The following is a 27,643-nucleotide window of genomic DNA, read 5'->3' on the forward strand; positions in this document are numbered from 1 at the left end:
GTTTCATTAAGAATTTCATTCATCTTAGGCGTGAAAATGATTTAAAGAAATTTTCAAATCTTTAGTCTCTCTTCTACAATACATAAAATTATATTATTTATTTATATATATATTTTTAAAACATTGTGCTGATAGTTTGTGCTTATTTATTTTTAAATTATGCGATAAGTTTAAAAAACATAAATAAAATCTTCTTTAAAAAATGTTATAAAATTAATTTTTCTTTTTCTTTCGATTTTTTTTTTTTTTTTTTTTTTTTCTTAATTTTCTTCAATTCAAGTCAGAGAATAAATAATAATCGGATGAGAATCGCTTAAAAAATACATATAAAGATTAACGAAAGTTTTGTATTATACGGATTATCGTTTGTCTGTTGTATGATTGCTGCTAAGCCTTTCTACTGTTAAGTGCTAGAAATTGTTTCTAAAATGCTTGCGATCATTGCTTAAAGATCATAATAATGTAAATGGTACTCAAGTGCTAGTAGGAGAATAGCGTTGAAAATGCAAATGCTTGACATGTCTTAAATATATATAAATGCCTCACTATATTTATATATTTATTAATAAAGATGTCGTAAAAAAAAAATGAAAAAAAAAAATAAAAAAAAAATTCATTGTCAAAAAACTGGTTTTCGTCGATCCTTTAACAATTTTCTTCAACCGATTTTCGAATATAAATATACGCGCGCACACTTATACAAGTATTTTCCAGTGTAAGCGGTGTGCGAAGTTTTTTTTCTTTTTCAAGTTTTCCTAACGCCGAAGACTACGGTGCCTTGCTATTATTATGCTCGTTTTAGAGAGTACAATATTCGGTTAATATTGGTATAGACTTTAACAACTCGTTGATGTTATTCTCCTCCAAGTGAGCGACCAATTTGTCTGAGTTACGCAAAAGATTCGTAAAATTTTGTAAATTTTCAACAATTTCTTTTGTCATAGTATCCGAAGATTTATTTATTAACTCTGCTAATTTATTGCCCACTTCAAATTTAATGAAAGCATCCTGCAGCTTAATAGCTGTGTCACCATCCGTTGCGGCGGACGAGGAGCTGGCGGAGGAGGGGGATGAGGAGGAGGACGATTTACCCAGGAATACTACGCAAAGTATGCATAAAGCTATCAAGGCTTCATTTTGCATAACTAAATGCTGAGAGGTTAACATATTAATCATTGCTTCGATCGTGCATTCGTTATTTATAAATTCTATAAGACTGCTACGATCGTAATCCATAGAAGGTATTTTATCCACTAATTGTTCAGCTGGAGCGTCGCCTTTGCGCGGCAAAGCGTACGCGATCTTGTTAAGATACGCATGCTTTATAAGCCAAGCCATTAAACGCAAAGATTCTCCGGTAACTCCGGCATAGTCTGACGACTTGCTCCAATGCACTAACTGTTCTATTAGGGTTTTATTTTTTAACAGTTCTAAAGCGAGCTTTTCTGGAACAGAAAATTCAAAATTTTAGCATTTTTTTTCTCTTTTTACTTAAAGACCTTTCCTTACCTTGTCCATCAACAGTCATGCGTAAAGTGCCTAAAAGTTTGAAAACTACCGGCGGTTGATGAATTTCCAGCATAGGCAGTATTGTCTCTACAAGACCAGCTTGTATAACGGCACATTTATTAGGTTTGGGAATAACCAAATTTCGTAACGTGCTTAGGAGAGCGTGCTGCAAACGCACGTCATCCTTTACACCGTTATTTTTGGCCAACACTTCTAACAATTTGTTCATGGTTTTATTCTCCACCATATAAATGCAATGACTATCCGTGCGGGCAAAATTACCCAAAGCTAGTACTCCGGTGGTCAAGAGATCTATATCGCTCGAGTCTAGCCAGTCTTCCATATTCTTTAATAAAGAGGTGGTGTACAAATAATGCATGGATTCATCTGTATAAGAAAATAGAAGAAATGTATTATCATCATAGAAAGAAAACAAGGAAAAATATTATAATCGGGCAACGCCCATCTTTAGACACCCTACACCATTTCGCCTGGTAAAGTTAATCGCACATTTTAGCAATAATACACCAAAAATTACACATTATTTTTAGGTAAAGCCATACTTTTCATCAAAGCCCGCATATTGGAGGATGTCAAAAATATCATACAGCGTGACCGAATTTCAGCAAACATAATTTAAAAATTTTATTATTTTCGTATCAGTGTACCAAGTTTCATCAAAATATTTCAAAAAACTGCGACTTGCACATGAACAGACGGACAAATAAGCAAGATTGGTTAGGTGGTTAGGGTAAAAGAAAACTGATTCTACGTTAATTCCTTCTGGTTGTTACGTACGTTCAGACAAACTTAATGAACTCTGTACCATAAGTGGTGTAGGGTATAAAAAGATTAATTAGAAATATCTAAACTTACCGCCAGTAAGGATTAAAACGATTAGCTCGCAGGCCAGCTTCATTAAGGCTCTCGCCTCATTCGTGCTTGCCAGAGTCTTGTATTTCTCCAAAAGCTGATAAATCGTTTCGCAAAGACCATCCTTGGCCAATAGTAATTTCACTTCATCACTCTCGGCCTGATAATGTAAAAGTTCAAGGCACATTTCCGCTAAATCGGGATTGGTTGACGCGGCTAAAATGCGTGACAATTGCACGTTCAGCTCAGCTTCAAAATTCAATTCGGCCACATTTTCCGTTAAAATGCTCATCAAAGGCAAAGTGTTTAATAATAGATCTTCATTTTCCTCCACATTTGTTACGCCAATCGCGATAATATTTTGTATTTTTTGCATAATTTCCAAGTCCATTGCTCTTTTCGCCAAACCTTCACCGCCCAATAAATAATTGGATAATAGGCCACCTCTTACTTTTATAAATTGCAAGCCATGCACTTTATCCTCGATAACAGTAATATCCAATAGTCTTATCAATACTAAATCACCTTTCATATCGAGTATAATATCACGAGCCTCATCGTTCAAATAGCAAATGTTGCCCAGTGCTCTGCATATCTGTATCGGAAGTTCCATATTATCAGTTTCTCCGTTCAAGTTACGCAGATAATCGAGAAAAATTTTTATAACTTCCGGTTTAGTAAATTTCTTTCGTTGCACTTCCGATTTAGTGATCTCCGCTATACACTTGGCCGCCTCCTTTCGTATATTCGTATCTTCCGATTGTGTTAGGGATAAAAAAAAATCGGCCAATTCATGTTTGTCAAATAATTTTGGATCTTTTGTCGCTGATATTTCACTTAAAATAGACGTCGTATTATCCGACGAACAGTTCGGGCTAACTGTGGTCGCTTTTAATTTTTCAATTAACTCATCCATTTCGCCTGTAAATATTCGAGCAATAGAAGAAGGAGAGGAAGACGATATAAAAACATTTGCAAACAGTATTTTTTTTATTTTTTTTGTTTTTAATGAAATAAGATTTTATTTTTATTTATTATATTAAATTTTCTTTTTGTCATTATCTTAATGAAATATCATGCACTATACATACTTATTATCTATATCTCTCTAACCAACCAACTGTCCTTAGTTGCAGCAAAAGTGTAATAAAGCAAATAAGAGAGACAAACAAAGTATAATCAATGATTAGACTTTTTCTTTATGTTTTCCGCTTGTTATAGTTTTCTTTTATATGGAGCTGGCCATATATACATATATATATATACATACATATATATATATATATGTATAAACACAGATAGATGTCAGTAAAAAATTTAGGCTAACAAAAGTTGTTTTTGCTGTTGCCGTTGCAACGATATTGCTATGCCGTCATACTGGTACCGAGTGGTGTAAGTGACACAAAACATTGCATTTAATTCTCATTCATAGTAGCGGTAATATGAAATGCTTTTCATCATTTAGTTTATATTTTGAAAATGACACAAATACACTTTCACATCATATATGCACGTACACGTATAAACAGGCACAGGCCTGTGCACATAATTATGCTCACGTGTACTTGTTTACAGATGATAAGAGCGCACTAACCGGAAATGAAATAAAACATAAGCACAACTCTGGGCAACATTATTATTAAATAGAACAAAATACATTGACACGATTCGGAGATTCATTCACACACAAATCGGCGGTTCCCAAGAGACTTGTTACACGTTCAAACGTGCGCTGACGGCCACATAGAGTACATATACACTATTATTATTAATTTAGCTATCTAGAACTAAGTTCCAAGACTAAAATCTTAGGGCACTAGAATCTGCAGCCATCGGCTTTATTGAAAACTCAACAACACTTCGAGATTTGAGCCGACGATCATTGAATTGTAACTCGAGATGCTTTGCCTATTCCATCACTGAGGCCGATCATCTATCTACATAATTGTGCATATAATTGTTAAAATCAATTCTTTTTTATTTAAAGTACCTCCCTTCAGTTAACAATTGGACGAAAGCTTTCTTCCTGTCAAGCGTGGACTTTTGGTTTGTTTAAACTGCTCCCACAAATTTCGTGGATTATGTCCTTTAAAGTATCCGCCTCGTCCACTATCTATTTCACATAGTCGAATTCGCATCGTAGACAATACCTTCGCGGAATGTTTCCAAAAATCCATTTCAATTGGAGCTTGAGTGTGGGTCGATTTCTAAAACTTGCTGCGATAGGTTGTACAACAACTCGGACACACATCCCTCATATAAGCACTTACCGCCCTATCATTAATTGCAGTGCGTTTGTAAAATTTTTATAGAGCTTAAGTTAAAAGTTGAAACTACAATCACCAGATGGATATCAAAATAAATCCATTCCCAATTTCGAGCTTTAAAAAAATTCCTACAATACGTAGAATCAATAATACTTGATGTCATTTTTATGCGCCCCATTTTTTATGGTACAGAAAACGTCATCTTTACACGGATGTATGGAACACCAAGAACAACTTAAGGTAATCATAGTTTTTTTATTATATCGATCAATGATACAATAGAATCGAATAAGAAAATAGAATAATTATCCGAATTGATTTGAGCATGTATGCCCGTCTGCCTGTCGAATGGCCTCCACATATCTTTATGTTTAAGTCACAAATGAAAATTTCACAATTCACATTTCTCAGTCCAACAACAAAGCCTAGTGAACATGGATTGGATCAGATCATTTCTGCGCATACTATTGAGAAAGTCGTTAAGAAAAAAATCAATTTTCAAAATTTCTCGAGAAAATCAGTTTAGTAATTCAATTCGACATATTAAATTTATAGGCAAAATTTGGACCGAATGGGAGAATTTCTTGCAACCCTTTACCCTACAATCTCTCCTACGAAAAATATGAAATTTTTTTCTAATCATTTTATAACGAAAATTAATCCATAGTGGCAAACTGCCTTAAAAATTAACTAAATGAAAACTGGACCAGGTGGGTCTGTAAGGGCCTTATAAGCTGTTATACGCGAATGAAGTGCAGTTCTTAGTGCGCATTATGACGAAAATAGGGGAAAAATAATAAGACCTTTTCGAAAGATCATTAATTTTGATAAATTCGAAGCACTTGAATTCACGTTTTGGACCCGTTTCCATGTAAGAGCATCCACGGAAAACGTGCCTTTGCATCGAAATATGGTATAGCGAAGATAAGTGAACACTTATTTCAAGATAGTCAAAGTGTTGACAGATATTTAAAGGCCGTCCTTGCCCGACTATAATGTTATTATATGAAAACATTTTCAATAGAAGCTCGTAGTGTTTTTGTAACGAGATGACCAAAGTGTTTCTCACTTTAAGTGCCATAAGTTGATGGACTGTTGATTGATTGTAATGACGGCGATCTCGTTTTTTAGTGAAGATGTAAAACTTTCACATCTACACACGTTGTATATACATACATATCTATATACAAAAATATATGTAATTTGGATGGTATTAGCAAATTTTCGTAAATTAAAAAAATTTCATTACGCTTCGCATATTTGCGATGCCTTGCGATTTAGTCATATAAGAGGAAAATATCTTCTTTTCAAGAAGTGAAATGACTGAAGTGAAATTCTTACTTCGTTCTTGAAATAAATTCAAACGTAATATAAGGTATTATATGTATTAAGGGTTAACGAACGGTGAAGTTTGCGAACAAACCATTTCCTAAGCAAGTGTAACTCTTTAAAAAATGTAAGCTTTCATTCAGCTTTTGCTTTTGTTCTATTTGTTAACTATGCGTGCATTCATGTTATCTCCTGTATGCGATCCATCACTGCTAACACATATATGTTATTTAGTGTACAAAATATTATGACATTAACGACGATGTAATATAAATCCACTATCGTAAAATAAATGAGTTAAATCTGGAAGAATTTTATTGAATACTCATGTGTGTACGAACACATTCATTGAATCACAACTCCTTTATAAAGTACTATAAAGAATTTTTGTAGCGAACCAGCCCTATTCAACTATTGGACCAGCAAACTTCCCAACTCAAAACAAAAATTAACATTATATATAGGTTCTATAACCTGCCGGCACTTGAGATGATCCCCCGTTTTAATTAAACAAAATCATTCAATCGATCACTTGGAAACTCACTCTTCAATCCACACTTGGGCTTTGTATTGCCCCGCTTTTGTTTTACCAATTGAGTTTATTTACATTCTCACTTTTATTAAATTTTGACGATAAGGTTAAATTCTGTGAAGTTGCTAGTGAGTTGTCGTTGTCAACTTTTTATGTCCATCATTGAAAGGGATGAGGGGTATATTCATGTTGTCAGTGCCCAGAAGGCGACTTCAGAGATCCCATAAACATATTTTCTTGATCAGCATCAAATTCTCTTTCAATTTAAGCATGTCCGTCTCTCCACCTGTCCGCTTGTGTGACGTATGTAATAAATACCTTCCATGCCGCAAGAATAAAGGTTTAGCGTTCAAACTTGTCAGGAACATTCGAAGTTCTTGCAGGCCAAATCGGTTGAATGGCACACGCACAGTACCACGTGAACTGAGAACACTTCTGTGTTTCAAAAGCAATAAAATATTGTTTTTTTGCTCATTACGCTTAAACTACGGCACATAAATTTACAAAAATGTGGGCGTATATTCCACGGGCAGTGCTGTACTGCTTGCACGACTTAAAGTTTTCAATGCGCACGGGTAGCGCACTTCAAAAACCTTACAAGGTCTATAAATACTCCGTCAAATTTGGAATATAGCCGTCCTTCGGTCCGTTCGTCCACTTTGCAGAACCTGTGATACACATTTTCCTTTTCCCAAAAGAGACGATATCGCTTGCAAACATGCAGGCAAAACTTTAAACACCTTTGCTTTCTGTGTCTCCTGCTCGTTGCTCATAAACTGCAACGGATACACGATATAAACCGCGACAGGATTATTCTGCGATAATAGAAAAAAAAGCAGTCACGGGCACGAATTTTACAAAGTATGTAAATTTATATTTTTCAATGAGCTTGTAACTGCAAATTAGGATTAGGATGGGGAATTGAATCCAACCATTTTTACTTTACTTGCTACTTAGCAGTAGTAATAATGATAAATAACTTTTCAAAATTGCTATTACTATGTGCAGTTGTAGGGCACAACTTGAACTTGGTGTAGGAAGTAGTGGATCTTCAATGTTACTATAGATCCAATCTAAGTGATAGTGAATATTATCGCATGCGCGGAGATTAACCGCGGTCATCGAACCAGGCCTGCAATTAGGTTCATCCGTTACCAGGCCCATTAATTCACCTTTAATATGATAATTTTATTAGTTATTGCAATTAAAATAACAAAAAAAAAAAAAACGGCATCTTCTTTACACCCACCATCACATACAACTGGAGAGCCTGAAGCGATATGACATATATCATTAAAGTCTATGCAAAATCGGTAATGGAACGAATTAACCGCCGGATTGCATGTAGCTTGGTCGGCAATGTTTACAACATGTTCTTTTACTTCATCATATTCGGATGATCGCTGATTAAAAAGAGAAACAAAAAGGGAACGAAATAAATGTACAGTCGCCGAAAGTTTTTGTAATTCGTAATAAAAACGCATTCTTTTAATTTAAAAACGCTAAAACTGAGAACGGTCTGCGCCGCTCGCATTTAATCATTTGTTCCGGTTAGAAATCTAGCAGGTCTTCTAATCTTCAAAAGACTTTCGAGATCCATTTGTTAAAACTTAAAAATAAATTGAAGAAAAAAGCAGCAAACCGATGTACTTGACTAGACACGTGATGACACAGGCGCACACACATAGCCTCTTATAAAAAATGACATGTGGCCGGCAAAATGCGAGTCAGGTATCGTTCTGCAACAAGAAAGAACGCTCGCGGCGTTACCACCGAACAGCCGCCCTAATCAGTTAACTGTGTGTATGATGAATAAACGACGAAATCATGATCCGTCCATCCGTCCTTGCTGAATTTCCTCATAAAATTCCATCATTATGTCTGTGTATTTGTCAAAATGATGTATTTTGGCATTTTGTGAAATCGTTTCATTACAAGCTAATTGCATATTACACATATTCTGCACGATCAACACAGTTAACTGATCAACTGTTGAAAGACGAAAGATATGTACGAAAAAGCGGCAAGACAGCTGCAAGTGATTTCAATTTTCTCACCCAGACATACGGCAGCAACTATAAGCTTCCTAAAGCTAGAAATGGAGAAATGGTCTATAAAACGCCGATGGGTGATTTAGAATAAAGTTGGAGATGCCCATCGTCAAATAATTAGAACCAAAGCCAAATACGCGTACGGTAAACAAGAGATGAACCGCGGAACAAGTATAACCCATTGTACCCATCATCAGGAATCTGTATATAAGCCTTACTCGCTCTGCCGCTTGCCAGCATACACTATGAGACTCCGTTAACGGAATCGTATCCGGGCAAGTAGCAAGCAATCGTCTTGCAGGAATCATTTGAAGACTTTGCACAAGTAAATTGCGTATGTTTTTCAATATGATTGACTCAGTAGTCCTTCGGATTTTGTTCTTTTATATGAATTGGCTTTGGAGAGCGTTAAACAAACGCGACCACAATAAGCACTGAATAAACCATTTGCTAAGCACGCACGGATAAACTAAAGCAATGTAGCGAAATCGTTTTCATTTTAATCTACACACCGATAAAGACAAATACGGTTCCTATGTTCACGCTTATCACGCGCACGTATACTTCCGCTGCTGTAGGAACAAGCGAGGCTTCCGAATGAATTCAGAATCGTATCAGAGTATGCGCTTTGACGGGTATTAAGTGTATAGATTTTCACTTAAGCTTTTTTGCGCAGATATACTTACGTCGAGATTGTTGCCCCAACTAACAACCACACATTCCTTGTAATCGGTAGCAAATTGAAAACGTGGTAATGGCATAACTGAAATGTTTTTTAATCTCATCGTGATATCGCTTTTCAACACAATTAGTGCTACTTCTGGAATAACATCACTGGGGAGCTCAACTTTATTGTAATCTTCTTCAAAAGTTGGAGGGGCGTACGAAATAAGTCTTTTCACTTCAATAATTTCGGTTGTATTTGCTTTTTCACGATGATTCCGGGTTCCAACTATGACGTATTGATCCCAAATAAGCTGCTCGCCGCTGCGATAGCTTTCGTAGTTCGATGACACTAATATCATATTCTCCGTTAAAATGCAGCCGACAAAGTAATCATGTTGTTCTTTATTTTGGGCTATCTCCACATAGACCATATGCTCAAACACATGGGGTAACTCATCATTGCCTTTAACGTTCAACTTCACTAAGTTTAAGGAAAATCCAATAGAAAGTAAAAAAAAATCTAAAAATAAACGCGAGGAAGCCGACATTCTGGACCAAAATTTTGTATTTAATTAAAATATATATATAATTATTTGTTAATCTCTTCTCTCTTCTTTTTTTTTATTTTTTGACTGCGTTAGACGCTCTCGGAAGTGTAAATAACAAGGAGATCAAGTATTTAATTGAATGTAGTATGAGAATAGAAGAAGCAAAGGGTTCTTCGATTGTCGACTTTTGTGCAGTAAAGAGTAAAGTTTAGGTTTCTGCTGCAAAGCTATGAAAAACACTTTGTGTCTATAATACTTGTCAGCAGCTACTTTCCATGGTAAAGTTTGTCAAAGTTCGAAATGTGCAAATAAGGCGTAGGGTGCAACAGTTTATCTCACAACGACACAGGCACAATTTTTGTTCCAACTTTACTATCTTGAAAGTTTCATCTTGATATATTAGCACACTTTCGATGAGTGCAGAGAACATATTAACATAACTTTTAGTAATAACTTTTAGTAGTTCTGCGCACAGAACTTTGGATCCTTGACTTGGTGAATTTAAATGTTAACGGTATTGGCTTCTAAATCGATTTGGCAACTGACCGCATAGGCAAGTTTGAGTGCCAGCAAACATCAATGTTTTGTCCAAGCTTGTAAGATGAGAGCGTTCATCTTGTGATCATGAGAGCAAACTACTTTCAATATTTGGCCTTAAAAAAATCCGCTCGATCTTCTTCGCTTCAATGAAGAAGGAAAAGGTATATATTCTGCAAATTTATTAACGATGTCTAAAAAACGATTTATGACGTCCTTAGCGATAACAACGCCTGCATATAGTATTGTGTTCAAAAACTAAGAGCGTTTCAGCAGCGCACGGTTCTGCACGGCATAAAAAGTATTCTTTCTGATTTCTACACTGTGAGAGTTCGCTGAGCGTAGAAGTTACATAGAAAAAACTTCAGTGCAAACAAGTTCAGGATGTTGCAGAGAACCTTGGATGAGTAGCCTCAGTCAGAAAGAAATGTTAACGCATTTGAAAGAAGGACGAGGACGGGTTGAAGGTGAAGGCCATCCCAAATCAAGGATTCGGTGCTCGATCAACAGTTAGGGACCTTGCTGATGCTTTCGCACTTCACGCATGAGTCAATAACATTTTAAACTATATTTTGGGCCTGAAGGGCGTCAAATATCGATTGGTACCAAAGATGCTCAATTTCCACATTCGTTCTTCGAAACGTTCAATTCAACCCGCGTCTCTACACATGAATTCTGGCGACTTGCTAAACTCAAAAGACCATTACGGGTACAACGTTTTAATTCGATTAAAGCGATACAAGATAAATCGCAGAAAGTTTTGAAGGCGATTCCGGAATTCGATTATAGTACTGCTCGAGAATTGGAAGAAGCGTTGTTTGCTATACGTGTACAGTATCTGAAGAGAATTATTTTGAAGTGACGAAATAGATTCGCTATAATATATACACTTAACAACGACAAAATCAAATTGGGCCTATTTTTGGAAGACAATATGTTGACTCCCGCGAAATCATGCCCGTCAAACAGTGCAAAGTAGTTGGTCAGCTCATAATGTTTGATTCCGTTCTAATCTTGCCAAACACAAAGCATTACTTTGCGGGACGGTGGTGCGGTAAATTTCTTCCTTCTTGAATCACGAATCTTGGATCACGCCGTATATAGTTCGCCTTTTATCGACGCTTATTATTCTCGTCGTTCGAGTTCGAGTTGATTTCGTTTTAAAAGCGAAATTCGGTCCATTACACTTTTCACCACTTACTCACGCAGTACCCAGCAGCACATCAGTCTTCTTTGTGTATCCGGTATTAAAACCGTTTTTTGGTTATTGTTTAGATTTACAACGCATAAGTTGAAAAATGTTCCGAAGAATTTTATCGATTTTATTGACGAGTGATCAACCAAAAATCAAAGCAAGCTTTGCTTGCTTTCATCAGGCATTTCTTTCCACGCGAATATATAGCAGTATTTGACAGTTGAACGAGAAAACTTCATCTAAACTGAATTTTAACGGTTAACGCGTGATCTACTGAGAGAGATCCGTCTCTAGCCTCGAAATTCTTACCCAGAAACAAGCTCACTGCTTTCATGCTTTGATCAAGTATTGCTTTCAGCGCGATTATCCAACAGCTGTCGAGAGTCGTGTGAGAAAACCTAAATCGTATAAGGCTATACACAGTAATTGAAAACTAATAAACCCTGAGCTTCGCATCGTGGGCGACATTAAACTGGTACACACACGAAACTTCAAGCATCACGATGATCTAATAGCATCGCGCTTCTAAAATCTCCTTTTTTATTACTTAAGAGAAAGAGAAAATAATCAGTCAATTGCATAAGATACTATAAGGCATATGATCGACTTATCGGAGGCTAGAGGTAGCGAAGACAAGAACTGAAAACTATCAAGAGCAGAGGAAACGATATTGTCAGCCCCCGCGAAACAATAGCTAAAAGCGGCCCGGCGAAGAGGAATGATTGACTAAGTGTGTACGGCAGACTTAAGACTGCTATCTGGCAGAGCATGTTGGCAGAATGACAACAACGACGGGAAAACGACGCGAAATGTAGTTGGGCATCCACGCTCATCCCAAACGCAGAACAATAGATAGGGAGGAGGCACTGAGAAGTTAATTCCTTCCTAACTCAATTTACAAGCAAATAACGCATGCAAGTTGTGTCGAAGCATAAACGATAATGCGCAGCAATTACGCTAGGTAACCTGCTAGCGGTCATATTAATGGACACCGAACGATGGAAAAAACGCGCTAGTGTTTTACGAGAAATGCTTCAATGTAAAGTCATACATCCGACATTCGAGCCCATAATCTCAGGCGAGAAGGGGGGAGGATTAAAAACCCTTACGAAATGATCTCAAAGTAATGCGAAAGCGATTTCGGGATAGCTTTCTCCCCAGTGTAAGGCCGCTACCCCGTATTGTGTTGCTATTACGTCGATAAAAAAAAGTACATGGTCGCAATAGATAACGAATTGTATACTCCATTGGCATGAACAGGTAAGGTTTAATGGGTACCTTGCTTAAGCTTATTTATTAAAGATTTTCAGTAAATTAGGTCCAAACGTGTGAAGGAATTTATAGTAAGAGCGCAACTCACGGGTAAACGTGAAAAACACTTGTGCAGACGAGAGAAAATGAAGCAGAATAAATATTGATAACAATGCAAACCGAATGATAAATGGATACAAATACATGTACTCGGTGAGAACTTCCAAACGTAATTCGCAAAAAAAAAAAAAATCCCAAGTCGTTAAGATGAAACAAAGATATTTTCAAAACATAAAGAATTTATTTTCATTCATAAAATTCAGAGAGGAGGCGCAAGACAAACGGCGTTATAACCGTCGTCGATATCAATAAATGTTTACTAGGTATGCAAATATATAGATAGATATAAGATTATTAGAAATACTGTTAAGATTTCGTTGAGAACATCGAAGCTATTTGAAAGCTCTATCTCTGACTGTCTTATATTTTGCGTTTTGTTATTTAAAATAATGAATAGCGCGTCACGCCAATCTTTGAAAGATTATCACATGAAGGCGTTTTCAAGCCTTGAGCGTTGGCAAGCTGTGCTCGACTTCCAAAGCTGCGGGCACGTGCCATCATCGCCTCACCTAAAACAACGAGATGCCATAATAATATTCTCTCGTTCTTATCTTATTTGATTATTAAAAACTGAGCACTTACGATAATTGCGTTCACGAAAACAATTTTGTTTCATTGTATAAACATAATCATCTTCGACAGAGTCTTCTAAGCGTCTCAGTGAGCCCAAATACTCTTTGCCAAAATTTTGTTTTACATAGTACGGTACAGACAAATGCTGAGTTTGACGATGTACTGGATATTTGCTAATATTTTAATTGAATTGAATGAAGAAATCTTTTACACAAGAAAAAAAAAAAAAAAGCAGAGAATATTAAATTTTGTATTTTACATACCTAGATGGTGATAAATTGTAAATTGGATCAGAAGAGAAGAAGGACGTCAACATTGATATAAGAATCAAGACTAGAATTAAGCCGAATGCCAAACTGGGCTGCCGACTATGCACTTGATATTGCCGCTGATTTGCCGCTTGATAAGCCCTATGTCGGTAATAACTTTGCGACGGAAAACTGCCAAAGAACATATTAAAGAGATCTTCGGCGGACATATCGTCATTATCATTATTGAATGGACCCTGCGCAGTACCATTTGGATAACATTCACGTTGAAATTTATTATATTCGCGTTGAAATTTATAATACTGGTTTGAATATTTTTGAAATTTAGCCGAACTACCACCACCACCACCACCACCAACACCACAAGTTCCGTTACCGTTCGCCCCATACAAATCGTACTCTTTACGTTTAATTGGATCGGTTAGGACAGCCATTGCTTTACCTAAAAGTTTAAAAGCCTCAACTGAGCCGGGCGCATGATTCTTGTCCGGATGCAATTGTAAGGCCAATTTTTTATATGATTTTTTTATTTGACTATCGCTACTATCGCGTGCCACATCCAATATTTGATAGTAACTTTTGCAGCATTTAATTCTCTTAACAAGACTTAGTTGCTCATTATTATAATCCAAATTTGCTTTGGAATCGGTCGAATCTTCGTTTGTTCTCTTTTCTGACGGCATTGTTTTCGTGGTCCGTTTTCGAAGCGAATTACTTCTCAATTTTACAATAAGTTCTTGCAATTCCTCGGCCCTCGAATCAGGGTAGATTCTCTTGGCCTTATCTAGCAGTGTAATGGCCTCCTCATATTTGCCGTTATTTATTTCGCGCAACGCAATATCAATAATTTCTTCGGCTGACTTATTTTGTACATTCGATGCCGTCGCAGCCATTGACTCTGGTACCGTGACCGTTTCGTTTTCTTCAATTTGAACTCCGTTAGCAGCTTGTTTTTGAGAATAACATAAATGTTTTTATGGTCTTTTAATGTGCGAAATATTAATTTTTTTTTTTTTTTTTTTTTTTTTTTTTTGGGTATGTGTGTGTATGTATTTCAAAACGTATTAGAAATTAGGAGGAAGATTCTAAAACTATCTTATGAGAATGTAAGAGATTTTTGGATTTCTTTTCGTTTTCTTCAATTTCTATCTCAAATTTTTGTGATTTTTCTTAGCAACTTCGTTTTATATATAGCATTGCACGAAATGAAGCACAAAACCGCAATCAATTTGCTTTATATTTAGAAAATTATATTCAATAATTGGAAAATTAAAAATTTTGACAACTCAAACTATATGTGTAGTCCATATGTCGAAGAAAAATCGAAGGTATCTTTACATGCCGTGAACAAAAATCTATGCAGTTGTAGTCGGCAACAGTGTTGCATAAGTACTATGCGCCCCATTAGCATTTTATATTTTATGTGAATACATTTATGTGTGTAAGGTATTTTTCCAAGACGATATATTGTATTAACAGTATATGTTAACATGGGATGGTACGGGTTGGGCTTTTAATATCGGATATAAATTTTTATAGTGATTAGTGGCAACAAGTAAAAATTATAATGAATAATATTTATTAATATTGACTGATAATTTGGCAAAATGATAATATTAAACGGTGGTTCAGGAAGTTTGTTGGCCCATATGTCACAAAAAGGCTATACATTAGCTTAATAAGATCAATATCCTCATCATTTCTCGGACGCAATGCAAAAGTTTGGGTTAAGACCCGCTTCTCTCAGACTCAGTTGAAAGTTCTTGCAGGTTGGTATTGAAAATGGGTCGAAGAACACTACGGCAGATAAATCTATTAAAATTTGAATGTATATTCTATGAATGATGCTGTATAAGAATGAAAAAAAATGCCTACGCCCACCCAATATTACAGAGTTTCAAAATTTAAGCACAGAAGGAAACTTCAAACACCCCACAAGATATGTAAATTCATCGCTAATTTTAAATTCGGAATGTGCCTAAGCACGTCCATCTGTCTATCTGGCCGTCTGTTAGTCCCTCCATCTGCCCGTCGACCTAACTTTATAGTAGCTATGCCCGCTCGCGAAGAAGAATATGTCGATTTGCAAGAGTTTGAAAATGGCCCTAAACAGGTCAAACGACACGTCTATGCAATAAAATCTTGGAACACCTTTGCTTTCCGTGTTTTCTTCTCATTGCTCAGAAACTACAACAAAGCCAAGATATAAATTTCCACAAAATTGTTTAACAGAAATAGAAATAAAACAGCCACACCCACAAAATATGGTGAAGTATGCAAATTGATATTTTCTCTTCTTCTCAATCTTATATAGTGTAACGGCAGTGGGTATGATAGATTCGTTCACAACCGAATATAATTTTTTTACTTGTCATACCACTCGCTGAGGGAAGGGGGTATATTCAATTTGTCGCAACATTTGCAACGCCCACAAGGAATCTTCTGAGAACACAGAAGTTCTTGGTCAGCATCAGCACGTCCGTCTGTCCATCTGCGCAATGCCGTAAACATTCGCCTGGCCACGGTTTATGTTAGTTGCACTTTATGCGTAAATAAATAAATAAATAAATGAATGTATGAAATAACTAATAGCACTGATTTGAAGCCAAAATGTATCTGTGGTAAAAATAGTGCATTCTTATAGACTTTGTTATCCTGATTGATAATTCGGTTTATAAAAAGGCAAGTTAGGGACGATAGCGGAGATGAGAACACGCTATAAGCAAGAATAAAGCGTTTTTTTTTTATTGCCCAATCACTCATGAAATGTTCCCTGTTCGTGCAACGCGGTGACGGGTAGAAAAGAGTGATGAAAGAGAAAGGGATAGAGTGCAGCAGTAGCCTAGTGCAGGCGAGGTACAACCAAACCATCTAACGCCAATAAGTGAATAAAATAATCAAATATCAAGTAACGACCGAGGAAAGTGCTTCGTGTACACGTAAGTCTCTTCAGTTACAACGCAGCGAGTTATCAGCTATTGACATGCAGAAAAATATATTCAAAGATACATATAAAATAAAATATTGTTGCGAAAAGCATAAATTTGATACAATTAATAGATATGAAGACTACCTGATCGCACTAACTATTTCAAAACTTCAAAATGCTGGGGAAGACAAATAACTATTTTCGATGTCTTTTATCTTCAGGTACCATAACGTATTATTATTATTATTATTATTGTTATTAAGTTAGGCAGAGAAATAAATTCTAAGACTACAGTCATGAGGCGTTAGCATCTCAGGCTATCAGCTTGTGCCATAAATTAAAAGGCATTAGAAGGAAGAAATCAACGAGAAAAAGTTTTTAGGAAATATTAAAACAAGTGAACACATTGTAGTTGAGCTAGAGCGACCTTTAAATACTCTACACCAGATTGTTCAACACAAAAATTCCTATCATTGCTCTAGAAGACAAAAATTACGTACTCTTTTTACATGAACTTACTATTATTGAACTGTATCGAACCTTCCGTAAGAATAGTTGCGCCCAAGAGATTCGAAAATTGATGTAAGTGTTCAAAATTCAACGCAGTGAATTTTAATGTCAGATTATTATTATGGGTCAATTTTCATCATAACATGATAAAATTCAGGCTTTTCCGTCCTAAAAAAGAAACATTTTCGGCAAAATCCTTCTATGTGGTAGGGCTCGAAAACACGCTGAGATAGCCAAAATTTAATACAGTTAACTTTTTTATTTTAAATTACGATTATCACTTAATTTCCATCATAGCCCATTTTGACAATAGGTCTCTTCGTCATACGAACTGTAGTTTTCGTTATATGAGAACGATTTCAAAAAATTGACCGAGCCGGTCCAAAGTTTAGATGCCAAAATATTATTACCTAGCCACTTGTGTCAAGAATTTTTCAATGGCGTAGGTTCTCCTTTTAAAACACGTCAGTTTACCAAATTTCATGCGGCATACAGCTTGAACACAAATTTAGATGGCCAGACATCAGACGGACAGAGAGACTTAGATGGATTCAGAATAATTTTAAGAATGTATTTTCCGTATAACAAAGGTGGATTTTATGCTTCTTACATATGTCCGCTTAAACATAATATATCCTATACGACATTTGGTGTAGGGTATAAAAAAAATTATAATTAAAAATATAATTAAAAGAAGTAAAAAAATTATATTCGGTCGTGACCGAGCCTTTTACAACGATCACTGTGATCCTTACCCATCATCGTGATCCTTACAAACAGCAAAAGAACTACATTTTCATACTCTGTAATTTTGGGCGGGAGTGGAAAATTATATGACGAATGTGTTGCACTTTAAGAATGACAAGTAAAGAGCACCGTTTTTGTTGTGGTTGTTATCAAATTCTTTATATACACTTTCTGGGTTCTCTAATGCTTCCTTCTGAGCATTGGAAACGACTTAACAAAATGATTAGAGCCCTCATCCTTCGGTGATTTGTATAAAAATAACTTATTTCAATTGTTTTGTTTATTTATTTTCTTCTTCTTTGCATCATTTAACTGCACCTAGTCACACACCGATGATAGCACAAATGCAAAGTGATTTGTATCTTTCACTTCCCAACATTTGCTCGATTCGATAGCAGTCGACTTCTTCTTCTTGTGTTAATCAGCAAATTAACAAGAGGCAGCAGTATCAATTGACAAACCGATGCTGTCGAGAATGAGTGTTGTGTCGAGAATCATAAACCGATCCGAAACGGTTATCGAGTCAACTCGACATCGAACTTGATCGCCTTCGTTAACGCGAATTGCTCGACATCGTAAATCATCACATTTTAACTCAAAAGCCAAGTAACTATCGAGCTTATACTCAAACCGAACTTTTGTAATCGAATATATTTTATTAATATAATCAAACGGTCAGACGTTTTGAGGCTGTAAAAGATAAACGGGCATTGCAAAGCTAGTTAGTTCGGCTGTAATGAGTGGACTTCATTCGTTCTCCAACAAATTGTCTACAGGCGGTTACACTCAAGAAATAAAGGCGCATAATCAAGGACAATCGAAAGCTTTTTACCGAACGAGCTGATGTTATGCCTTAGGCTTTTCTGCACAATGTCCTTCCTACGGTCTATTTCGGCATATATTTTTGTCTGGGAGGCCACACTCTTTATCTGAAGCTTTATGCGAACATAAAAGAGAAAGTCTTGACGTCATTTAAGGACAAGCTTGAATGCTCAAATTCAGTCTATGAAAAATATATAAAGAATAGACCAGAACTACGTTGTAGTTGTATAGCCGCCTCACGTTCACAACAACGAAATAAATAATGATCAACAATATTTTATTTGTCAATTTCAGACACTTTTTGTACATAAACGTATATAAGCAATCTGATCCATTTTTATGTTGTATATAGTCTACTTGCTTGTAGCTATATGGCTTGTGAAAAAGAATTACTTACAAAAGTATAACAAAAATTCAATAGAAGATCAAAGTATTTAACACTTTGGATAATTACAAAATTGCAGAAAGTAGAACAGTAGAACTATGGGGAGAATATGAATAAGTAGGATATGTAAAAATTGGGGGAATAGCAGAAATGTAAACAAATAAAATGAACATTAAGCCATTAAGTTTGATTCATTCGTAAGAAGAGTTGATGATGGAAATGATGGAACACCATCTAGATGGCCCCTACGGGGCAATCTCCCGTTTAGGTAGTCGGCGGAACAGTACACAGTTTTGTTCCTTACGCCAAAAGAATGCCGTCTGAAAATAAATGTTGAAAATCTAGCATGCTACGTCAATTAAATCTGTCGGGCACGTTGTCAGCAATGAGATCCCTTTCCATCCATTCGCGCCTGCTGCAGTAAAAAGCGAACATATTTCCTTTCTGGGTGAAGTAGGATTTTTTTTTTTTTTTTGTTCCATATATGTTCCGTGCATAATGAATGCTGTTAGAAGTTTTTCCTGTCACTGTAGATTTGTGGAAACTCAACATACTTTTGTTATCACAAACACGCGACAATCGACAATGATATGCGGAGTGTTCTTAAACGTTTCTTATATGAAAGTGTACACGATATGATGTCTCTTATATATGATGCTCGCATACATCTAAACATTTACTTTCTTGTTTATATGCACGTTTGAATGTAAACAAATACGTTTACTGTAAACACGTTGGTTATGTGGAGAAGCTTTTTTATTCAAATAATAACATCATCTATGTGGCTTTTGTTAACATTCAAGACGACGTTAAAGTGGATGAACATAATGATAAGCATAACCAACCATTGGTAGCATTATTTTTGTAAAAAAAAAGAAAAACGGAAAAAAAAAAGAAGAAAAATGTCACTTGGTAACACATGTGATTCCATTTCTGTATTTCCCACTTTTATTGCAGTAACAGATGCAGACAATGCTATGAATAAGTACTGCATACAAGTGCGCACATATTCATTTCTTCTTAGCGATATGCGAACGTGAGTAAACATGATTGCCAACAAGCCTTTGCGTGCATACACATTTAAAATTCAAATACTCAAATGCTTCAAATAGCTTTATTCTGCTTTAAATCAACGTCTAGCTGAAATAGCATAAAATTGATTTAAATAAATAATCATTCATAAATAAATGTATATAAAGTAATATAAGCACTGTGCGTTTGCGAGTGCGAGTGCGTATACCTTTATACCTTCTATTTTTTTGGCATTTCTGCGCAACGAAATAAATTGCAATCAATATAATGGTTAAGCCTTTTTGATTTAATTTACTTCTCGCGGAGCAACGCAGAGCAAAAGAGCACAACAATGGAGCGAATAAACACAAAGTTTTGCACTAAGATATTTAAGAAAAAACAAATGTAAACGATATAAGGGGACACGGCTCACTATGGAAGACCCTACTACACTTCGTTTAATATAGTTGTTCGTACACCATTTTCTCAAAATGAGCTTTGATGTGGGAAATGGTCGAAGAAGCGATCTGATACAAACCACTTTCAATAGCGTTCGTCCTTAGGCCAAACAATGTCGGCGTGCTAAATTTCATCAAAAATTCTCGAAAATTGCGACTTATAGATTGCAAACAAGACGGACAGACGGGCGAACAAGCTGAGAATCACCCTCTGAATCGAGCGATATAATAAAAGGTGGGCTTATCCCAAGCTGTTCTAGATGGCGCTTATATCTACCTGTATCTACATAAAAAAATTTCAAATAATAATAGTTTGGGGAAAAAGAAATCCATTATTTTTTCGGTAGATGGGTGCACTGATAGATTTCTCGTAAACAATTTCGGATTTATGCTCGTTGGTAAGGTGACATTTCGCAGTAAAAAAATTCTTTTGCTGTTTTTTGTTTGGTGCATTTAGTTGTGAGTTACAGCGTGTTAAAAATGGAAGTGAACAAAGAGAAAATTCGGTATATTTTACAGTTTTTCTTTGGCAAAGGCGAAAATGCAAGCCAGGCGGCTAAAATTGTGAATGGTGTTTATGGTTCCGATACTGTAACAGCCAATTATGTGCAATTTTGGTTTCGTAGATTCCGTTCAGGAATTTTTGATGTTAAAAATGCACCTCGCACAGGTAGGCCGGTCGTCGAAAATGTCGATAAAATCGGAGAAATGATCGAAGTTGACCGGCATGTTAGCAGTCGTAACATCGCCCAGGAGCTAAAAATCGACCATAAAACAGTTTTAAACCATTTACACAAAGCTGGATTCAAAAAGAAGCTCGATGTTTGGGTGCCACACCAATTAACAGAAAAAACATGATGAATCGAATTTCCATCTGCGAAGCCTTGGCCAAACGGAATGAGATAGACCCATTTCTTAAACGGATGGTGACTGAAGATGAGAAATGGATCACATACAATAAACCTGTGCGAAAACGATCGTCGTCAAAGAGCGGTGAAGCACCCCAAACGGCCAGGAAGGTTTTGCTATGCATTTGGTGGGACTGGAAGGGAATTATTTATTATGAGTTGCTTCAATATGGCCAAACGCAAAATTCTGATCTCTATTGTCAACAACTGGACCGTTTGAAGATAGCGATTGACAAGAAACGGCCAGAATTGGCCAACAGGAGAGGTGTCGTGTTCCACCAGGAGAACGCTAGGCCACACACATCTACAGTGACTCGCCAGAAACTTCGGGAGCTTGGTTGGGAAGTTTTAATGCATCCGGCATACAGCCCGGACTTGGCACCAAGCGATTATCATCTTTTTCTTGCATTGCAAAATTTCTTTAATGATAAAAAATTGGAATCTAGGGAGGATTGTGAAAATCGACTACTAGAGTTTTTTGCAAATAGAGACCAGGACTTCTATGAGAGAGGCATTTTGAAGTTACCTTTAAAATGGCAACAAAACTGTGCATATTTGACCCAAATCAGACAATCCGAAGCACGTTAAATAAAGTCCTGAAGTTCATATAAAAATAATGGATTTCTTTTCCCCCAAACTAATATATAAGAAGGTATACAGTATTACAAGAAAACAATAGAGACTGTCGGCCGACAAGGTTACATCAATTCAGAATGTTATTCTAAATGTGTCAACATAATAAAATATAAGCTGGAACATACGTTAGATTTTTTTTTTTTTTGGAAACAATAAAGGGAAGCATATATATTTGTACATAAAGAATATATTTTCCAATCCGTGTGTGCGCCGCACCTCAAGTTCAAATGTTGATTCTTAAAAACTTGACATATGGTTGGTTGACATATCATTTTTCCATGATCGCTAGACTAACTAATAGCGGCAAACACATTTCAAAGCAGTCTGAGTTTCTCCCATCACTTAATTTATTTGGAAAGTAAGAAAGCAGAAGGCAGTAAAGCTTTCAGAGCAATTTTCTTTTCGTTTTTTTTTTTATGAACAATGCTACCGCGTGCTTAATGCCATTTTTATCGAGATATGGACGTAAAACAGTTTAAAATAACTTCAAATCTGAACTGAAATAAATACATTTTACTTATGTTAAGCTATCATTTGCTAATAACTCAGAATCACTTCCTGAATCGATACTCTCAGTATGATAAAAGGTAGATCTATCTCAAGTCCTTTTGGACGTTGCATACATTCGCACAAACTTAATGTAACCTTGTAAGGCACAAAAATATGAAAATTGAATATAAAAAGAAATAAGACAGACAGACAGACAGGTGGACAAACAAGCTTGTTAATGTAGATTCAGAAAGTTACTCTGAATCGGTCGGTAAAATAAAAAGTGAGTCTGTCTCAGGTGCTTCTGAATGTTGCATACATCCACGCCGACTTAATATACCGATAAAAAAATACGCAAAAATTCTCTTTTATAATTCATCATCATATCGTGATATTTTTCACGCTTTCTTTACTTTAGTTTAAAAGCTCTTTAAAAGGTATGAAAGTGATACAGAAAGATGAGTGAAGGTAACGATATTTTAAATGATCCAAAAAATCGATTATTCTGAACGCAATCGTCGAGTTATATTACAGATGTTTTTGAATGAGCGCACGGGATAAATTAAATTTAGCAGGCAAAAGAAAATCTATGAAAGATGGCAATCCTCCAATGCCAACAGAAGTGTTTAAAGCCATTAAATTAATTAAATCAATTGTATGCATCGCAGATTAGAGTTAAAAGAAAAATTTCCTCAAAATTTGAAACTTTAAATTTTAAGCACATTTTGGTCGAAGCTGTGTTCATCGGACTCTTACTGATGGTCTCTTCAAAACCGTTGACAACAATGTGTAAAAGGCTTGTGAGGAAGAAATTCTCTTATTTTATAAAATGCAAAACACAAGGTACGGAAGATATTATGGTATTATAGAAGATTGTAAACCAGGTTGTAAGGTTCTATTCATTAAATTTCGATTTTTTCCCCAATAAATGCGTTAAAATTCGGTTTTGATCTTGAAAGGACCTTGAAGGCTTGTCCTTTGAAAAGTTTAAGTCAACTCCAAACTCTTTTGCAAACCTATAGGCAGTATTTTCATCTTCGCGAACGGAAGAATCTTTACCACAATTACTGCAAAGTGGCGTAAACAGACAGATGGACAGGCGAACGGGCAGACATCTTTAGTTGTATTCCAAATTTTTTCGCAATTAAGTTTTGATAAATATAATATTGGATGGACGTGTTCAATTTTTTCCATATTTGTGCATGAATGCCATATTTATTTGCTATAGTTTATTAGTAATGAGCAAAAAAAACAATTTTTTTATTCCTTTTGAAAAACAGAGAAATTCTGAGTTTACCTGGTCGATAGCTTTATTTTTGCGGCCAGAGAATGTTTACAACAGACATTATAAGGAATGACAGACGGAGATGCTTAAATTGATTTAGAATTTGATGCTGATCAAGAATACTCAAGATATTTTCTCTGATGCTTTTTTTCTCCTCTCATTCTTTGGCAATGGGTACAAAAATATCGCCTGCAAATATGTAAAAGAATTTGGTTACGACCCTACACATCGCTACCGGATATAATTTTCTTACTTGTTAATTATAGCGATGATTGTTATTGCATAATTGAATTGTCATTAATAATTATCATGATTATTAATTAATAAATTAAATTAAACTAAACTAAACTAATAGAACGTGTGAGAAATATATCGATATCTGAAAAAAGATTTTTTCCGTCGAAATTTCGGGGGAAAATAATACTCTAAGTTAGGTTGATGGTCAAGTTTCATTGCAGATGGATATGGCTTGTTTTCATATGTCCATCTTTAATTTTTACGAATATTTTACAATAACATTTCCTTACTACATATTATGTTGCACCAAACGTTTGTTTTTCAATCCTCCCTGCAATAATTTTGTGACAAGTGAGTATATATTTTGCCTTCTTCTTATAAAAAAAAAACGGACTTTTTGCTTTTCTCAAGTTTTTCCTTTCTCTTAGATCCACCACAGGTGGTATATTGAGCTTACCAACCAACGGTGGTGTAGCCTATAAATATGCGCCGAAGACTCCATAAATTGTACGTCATACGCATTAAAGATGATATATTAGGTTTGTCAAATATTTATGAATGTGTGTGTGCTGAAATATACTTTAGAGATAGGTAAGAATGCATTGCTTGCAAATCGATTAATTCCATTTTCTCAATTTGTTTTTTTAATTGCAATGTCGAAGCATTTGATTGACTGATAACTGCTTCCACTCAAAACTAATTTCTCTAACTGTAAGTATTGACAACGCTGAAGACGATAAAGTCATCTTAGCCTTTCTTAGCCATTGAGTAGAAAATAATTCATTTCACGCAAACCAATTGATACTCTAACACATCAATCGTAATAAGCATTTAATTAAAACAGTTTTACAGATCCTTTTGGGTTTTTTATATCAAACACCGTTTGTGATACAAGTCATATTAAGTTTGTGAGGATGTGTGCAAAACTCAGAAGGATCTGAGAAAGACCCACTTTTTATTACACCGATGGATTGAAAAGCATTTTTCGAATCGATCCGAATTTGTCTGTCCGTCTTGTTGCCTTGTGCTCAACTTATAGGTCGCAAAATTTTGAAATATTCCGACGAAATTTAGTGCTTGGATTTGTTTTGGCCCAAAGACTAAAGCTTTTGAAAATGTTTCAAATCGAGCCACTTTTTCGGCCATTTTCCATATAGAAACTTATTAGAAAAAGTAATTATTTAAATTATTGCAAGATAGTGTAGTTTAAATGTATGTCGCGTCTTATTATAGTGTTTGCATTTGTTTAACTATTGAATAATAAATTATTCATTTTACGGAGCCAAGATGTAATAAAACTTTAGTTAAAACACATTTAAGCAAAGCAATTAAAATCGTTTCCCATCGCTACTAAACACACGGTATAAGAAATTGTAAATATACTAATTTTATCAGTTTTCTCCACTGTTGATTTTAATGAGTTAATTGATTTGGCAAGAGGGGCGTACGTGGATTGCAGATTTGCTTGCGTCTGTCTGTCCGACAATATCTTCTTGAAGTCATCATTATGAGCGCTCTTTAAGTAAAGAAAAAAATAAACCGGTCTATAATTTTGTTGCAAATTAGCCCAAAAAGCGATACTTTCCTATTGTTTTCTAGACTACAATCTGAGACTATCCACTCTTAATAAACAAATATGATTAATTAAGAGATGTTGCCATATTGTGTGAAATTTTTTATGAAATTTTTTTTACAAGAAATTATCCTAATAAGTGAATGTTTTTTCTTATGACAAATTGCAACATGTTCTTCAAAATCACCTTTTAGACCGACTTGTAATCACCACGCATATATTAATTCCGTCATTTAAACGATTTACTTATATACTCGCTATTAAATGTTTCTGTAATTAATTATTTTTTTTTTTTTTACACTATCAGGTAGAAAGATGAAAAAGCTGCACATTACACATGAAGGAAGTACAACAAAACAGTTTAAAAGGCTATAGAAAAATGAAACACGTGAAAGTTTCGTTTTTCTCTGATTTTTAACTATAAACCTAGATCTAAAAATAAAAATATATCTCTAAAAAAGAAAAAAAAAACATACGAAACTCCAGACATAGTCGCTTTCATTGCCATCATCCATCTTCTGTAACAGAAAGTTTGTTGACTCATTCGCATATTAGCCATATATAGATATATGGCAAAAACATATATAAGTACACGATACCGTGGTGTTAAATAAAACAATTGAAAATGAAAAAGACTACAAAATATGAAGCTTTCGAAAAACCAAGTTAGATTTTGTGTTCTCGCGTGCCGACGTTCGATGATTATTATTAGGGTCAAATCGTTTTACACTGCTGACGAGATGAAAACAATACCAATGTGAATGTGCAATTTAATTGATATAATGGTAAACGCACGTTTTCTTAGCTTTACTTTGCATTCGCCGTAAAGCATATATGACATTAAATTATTCGGAGCACGTTAATATTAAATAAAACGATTTATTAACAATGGCTTGCAGATTAAATTAGCGATTGGTTGGATAGAAGGAAGGACAATCAAATTTAATGACATTATTAATATATTAAAAGTGCAAGAATATTAATAAATAACTAAGGCACGATTGAGCGATATGAGGTAAACACGTTTGATATAAAATAAAGGTAAAGAAATTATCGATTTTCCAGCAAATAACCAAGACTAAAAATAAGACAAAGTTTTTTCCTTTCGTTACGTTTTCTTAACACACTCACACTATAATCATGCAGTTCTTAACACCCTTTACTTCTCTATTAACAAAATCTGCATCTTTTTTCTTTTTATTACAAATAATAAAACGCGAATAAAGGGCTAGATCTAGAGGAAACCAATCCATATAAGGAAACAATTGGGATGCATACACATATTCATAAAAATGAAATTGCATGACTATAAAAAGATTTTTAATGAACTTTACTTGTTTATGTTTGCTTTAAATAAACAATATTTATGCGAGCAAGTACAACTATAGTATCTTTTTTCATTTTTTTCTTAAACTGCTTACGCAAAAGGTCGATGGGATTTGTATTTAGAATTATACTTACTTGCCATTGCTTAGGATTTGTTCTTCTTTTTTTTTTCTCAATTGGCGTTGCTAGCTGTCTGGCTTGTGCAATGTCTTCTTCTTGCCTTTTTAATGAAAGATTTATATGTTTCGTGGTATGTGCATACGCATACACAGCTCTTTTGTTTATTTTACACCTTAATCGCTTTTCGCTAATAATATCACTTGCAATTAATATTTAATTTTCTTCTTCCTTTCTTCATTCACTTCTTTTGAATTGCTTTTTGCATTTATGTACAAAATATTCGGCACTCACTATTTATCATAAATGTGCAATGTTTTATTTATTTTGACAAACACAAAATAGTAGAACAAATAATTAAAGTAAAATTCTTTTATTTAATACACACACACACTTGAGCGAATTATGCGACGAACAACCATGCTCTCTACCTAAATTGAAATCACAAACAAAAATGACAAACGATTAACAGCATACAATTCTGGCAACG

At 35.1% G+C, this 27,643-nt stretch overlaps 1 protein-coding gene across 2 annotated transcripts; it reads right to left on the reverse strand.

The window, feature by feature from the left end:
* Positions 1-259: 259 nt before the first annotated feature.
* On the reverse strand, positions 260-27,643 carry LOC119641366 (rap1 GTPase-GDP dissociation stimulator 1). Of its 2 annotated transcripts, none has more exons than XM_038039964.1 (4): positions 27,172-27,643; positions 2,386-3,303; positions 1,510-1,896; positions 260-1,445 (listed from the first exon to the last, which is right to left on the reverse strand). In XM_038039964.1, the coding sequence occupies exons 1-4, from the start codon at positions 27,176-27,178 to the stop codon at positions 799-801; spliced, it is 1,959 nt and encodes a 652-aa protein (XP_037895892.1). In that variant the 5' UTR covers positions 27,179-27,643; the 3' UTR covers positions 260-798. The 2 variants fall into 2 exon arrangements, with proteins under 2 accessions (XP_037895892.1, XP_037895891.1); XM_038039963.1 differs by lacking the exon at positions 27,172-27,643 and adding an exon at positions 7,760-8,348.

This window comes from Glossina fuscipes, unplaced genomic scaffold (assembly GCF_014805625.2).
Source record: "Glossina fuscipes isolate IAEA_lab_2018 unplaced genomic scaffold, Yale_Gfus_2 148, whole genome shotgun sequence".
Taxonomy (NCBI): Eukaryota; Metazoa; Arthropoda; class Insecta; order Diptera; family Glossinidae; genus Glossina; species Glossina fuscipes.

Coding starts and splice junctions, on each gene's coding strand:
- LOC119641366 (XM_038039963.1), bottom strand. CDS start 7,994: ATGCGTTTTTATTACGAATTACAAAAACTTTCGGCGACTGTACATTTA. Junction 3,304..7,759: donor CTCTCCAGTTGTATGTGATG/GTGGGTGTAAAG, acceptor GAATATTTACAG/GCGAAATGGATGAGTTAATT. Junction 1,897..2,385: donor CGTTTTAATCCTTACTGGCG/GTAAGTTTAGAT, acceptor TTTCTTATACAG/ATGAATCCATGCATTATTTG.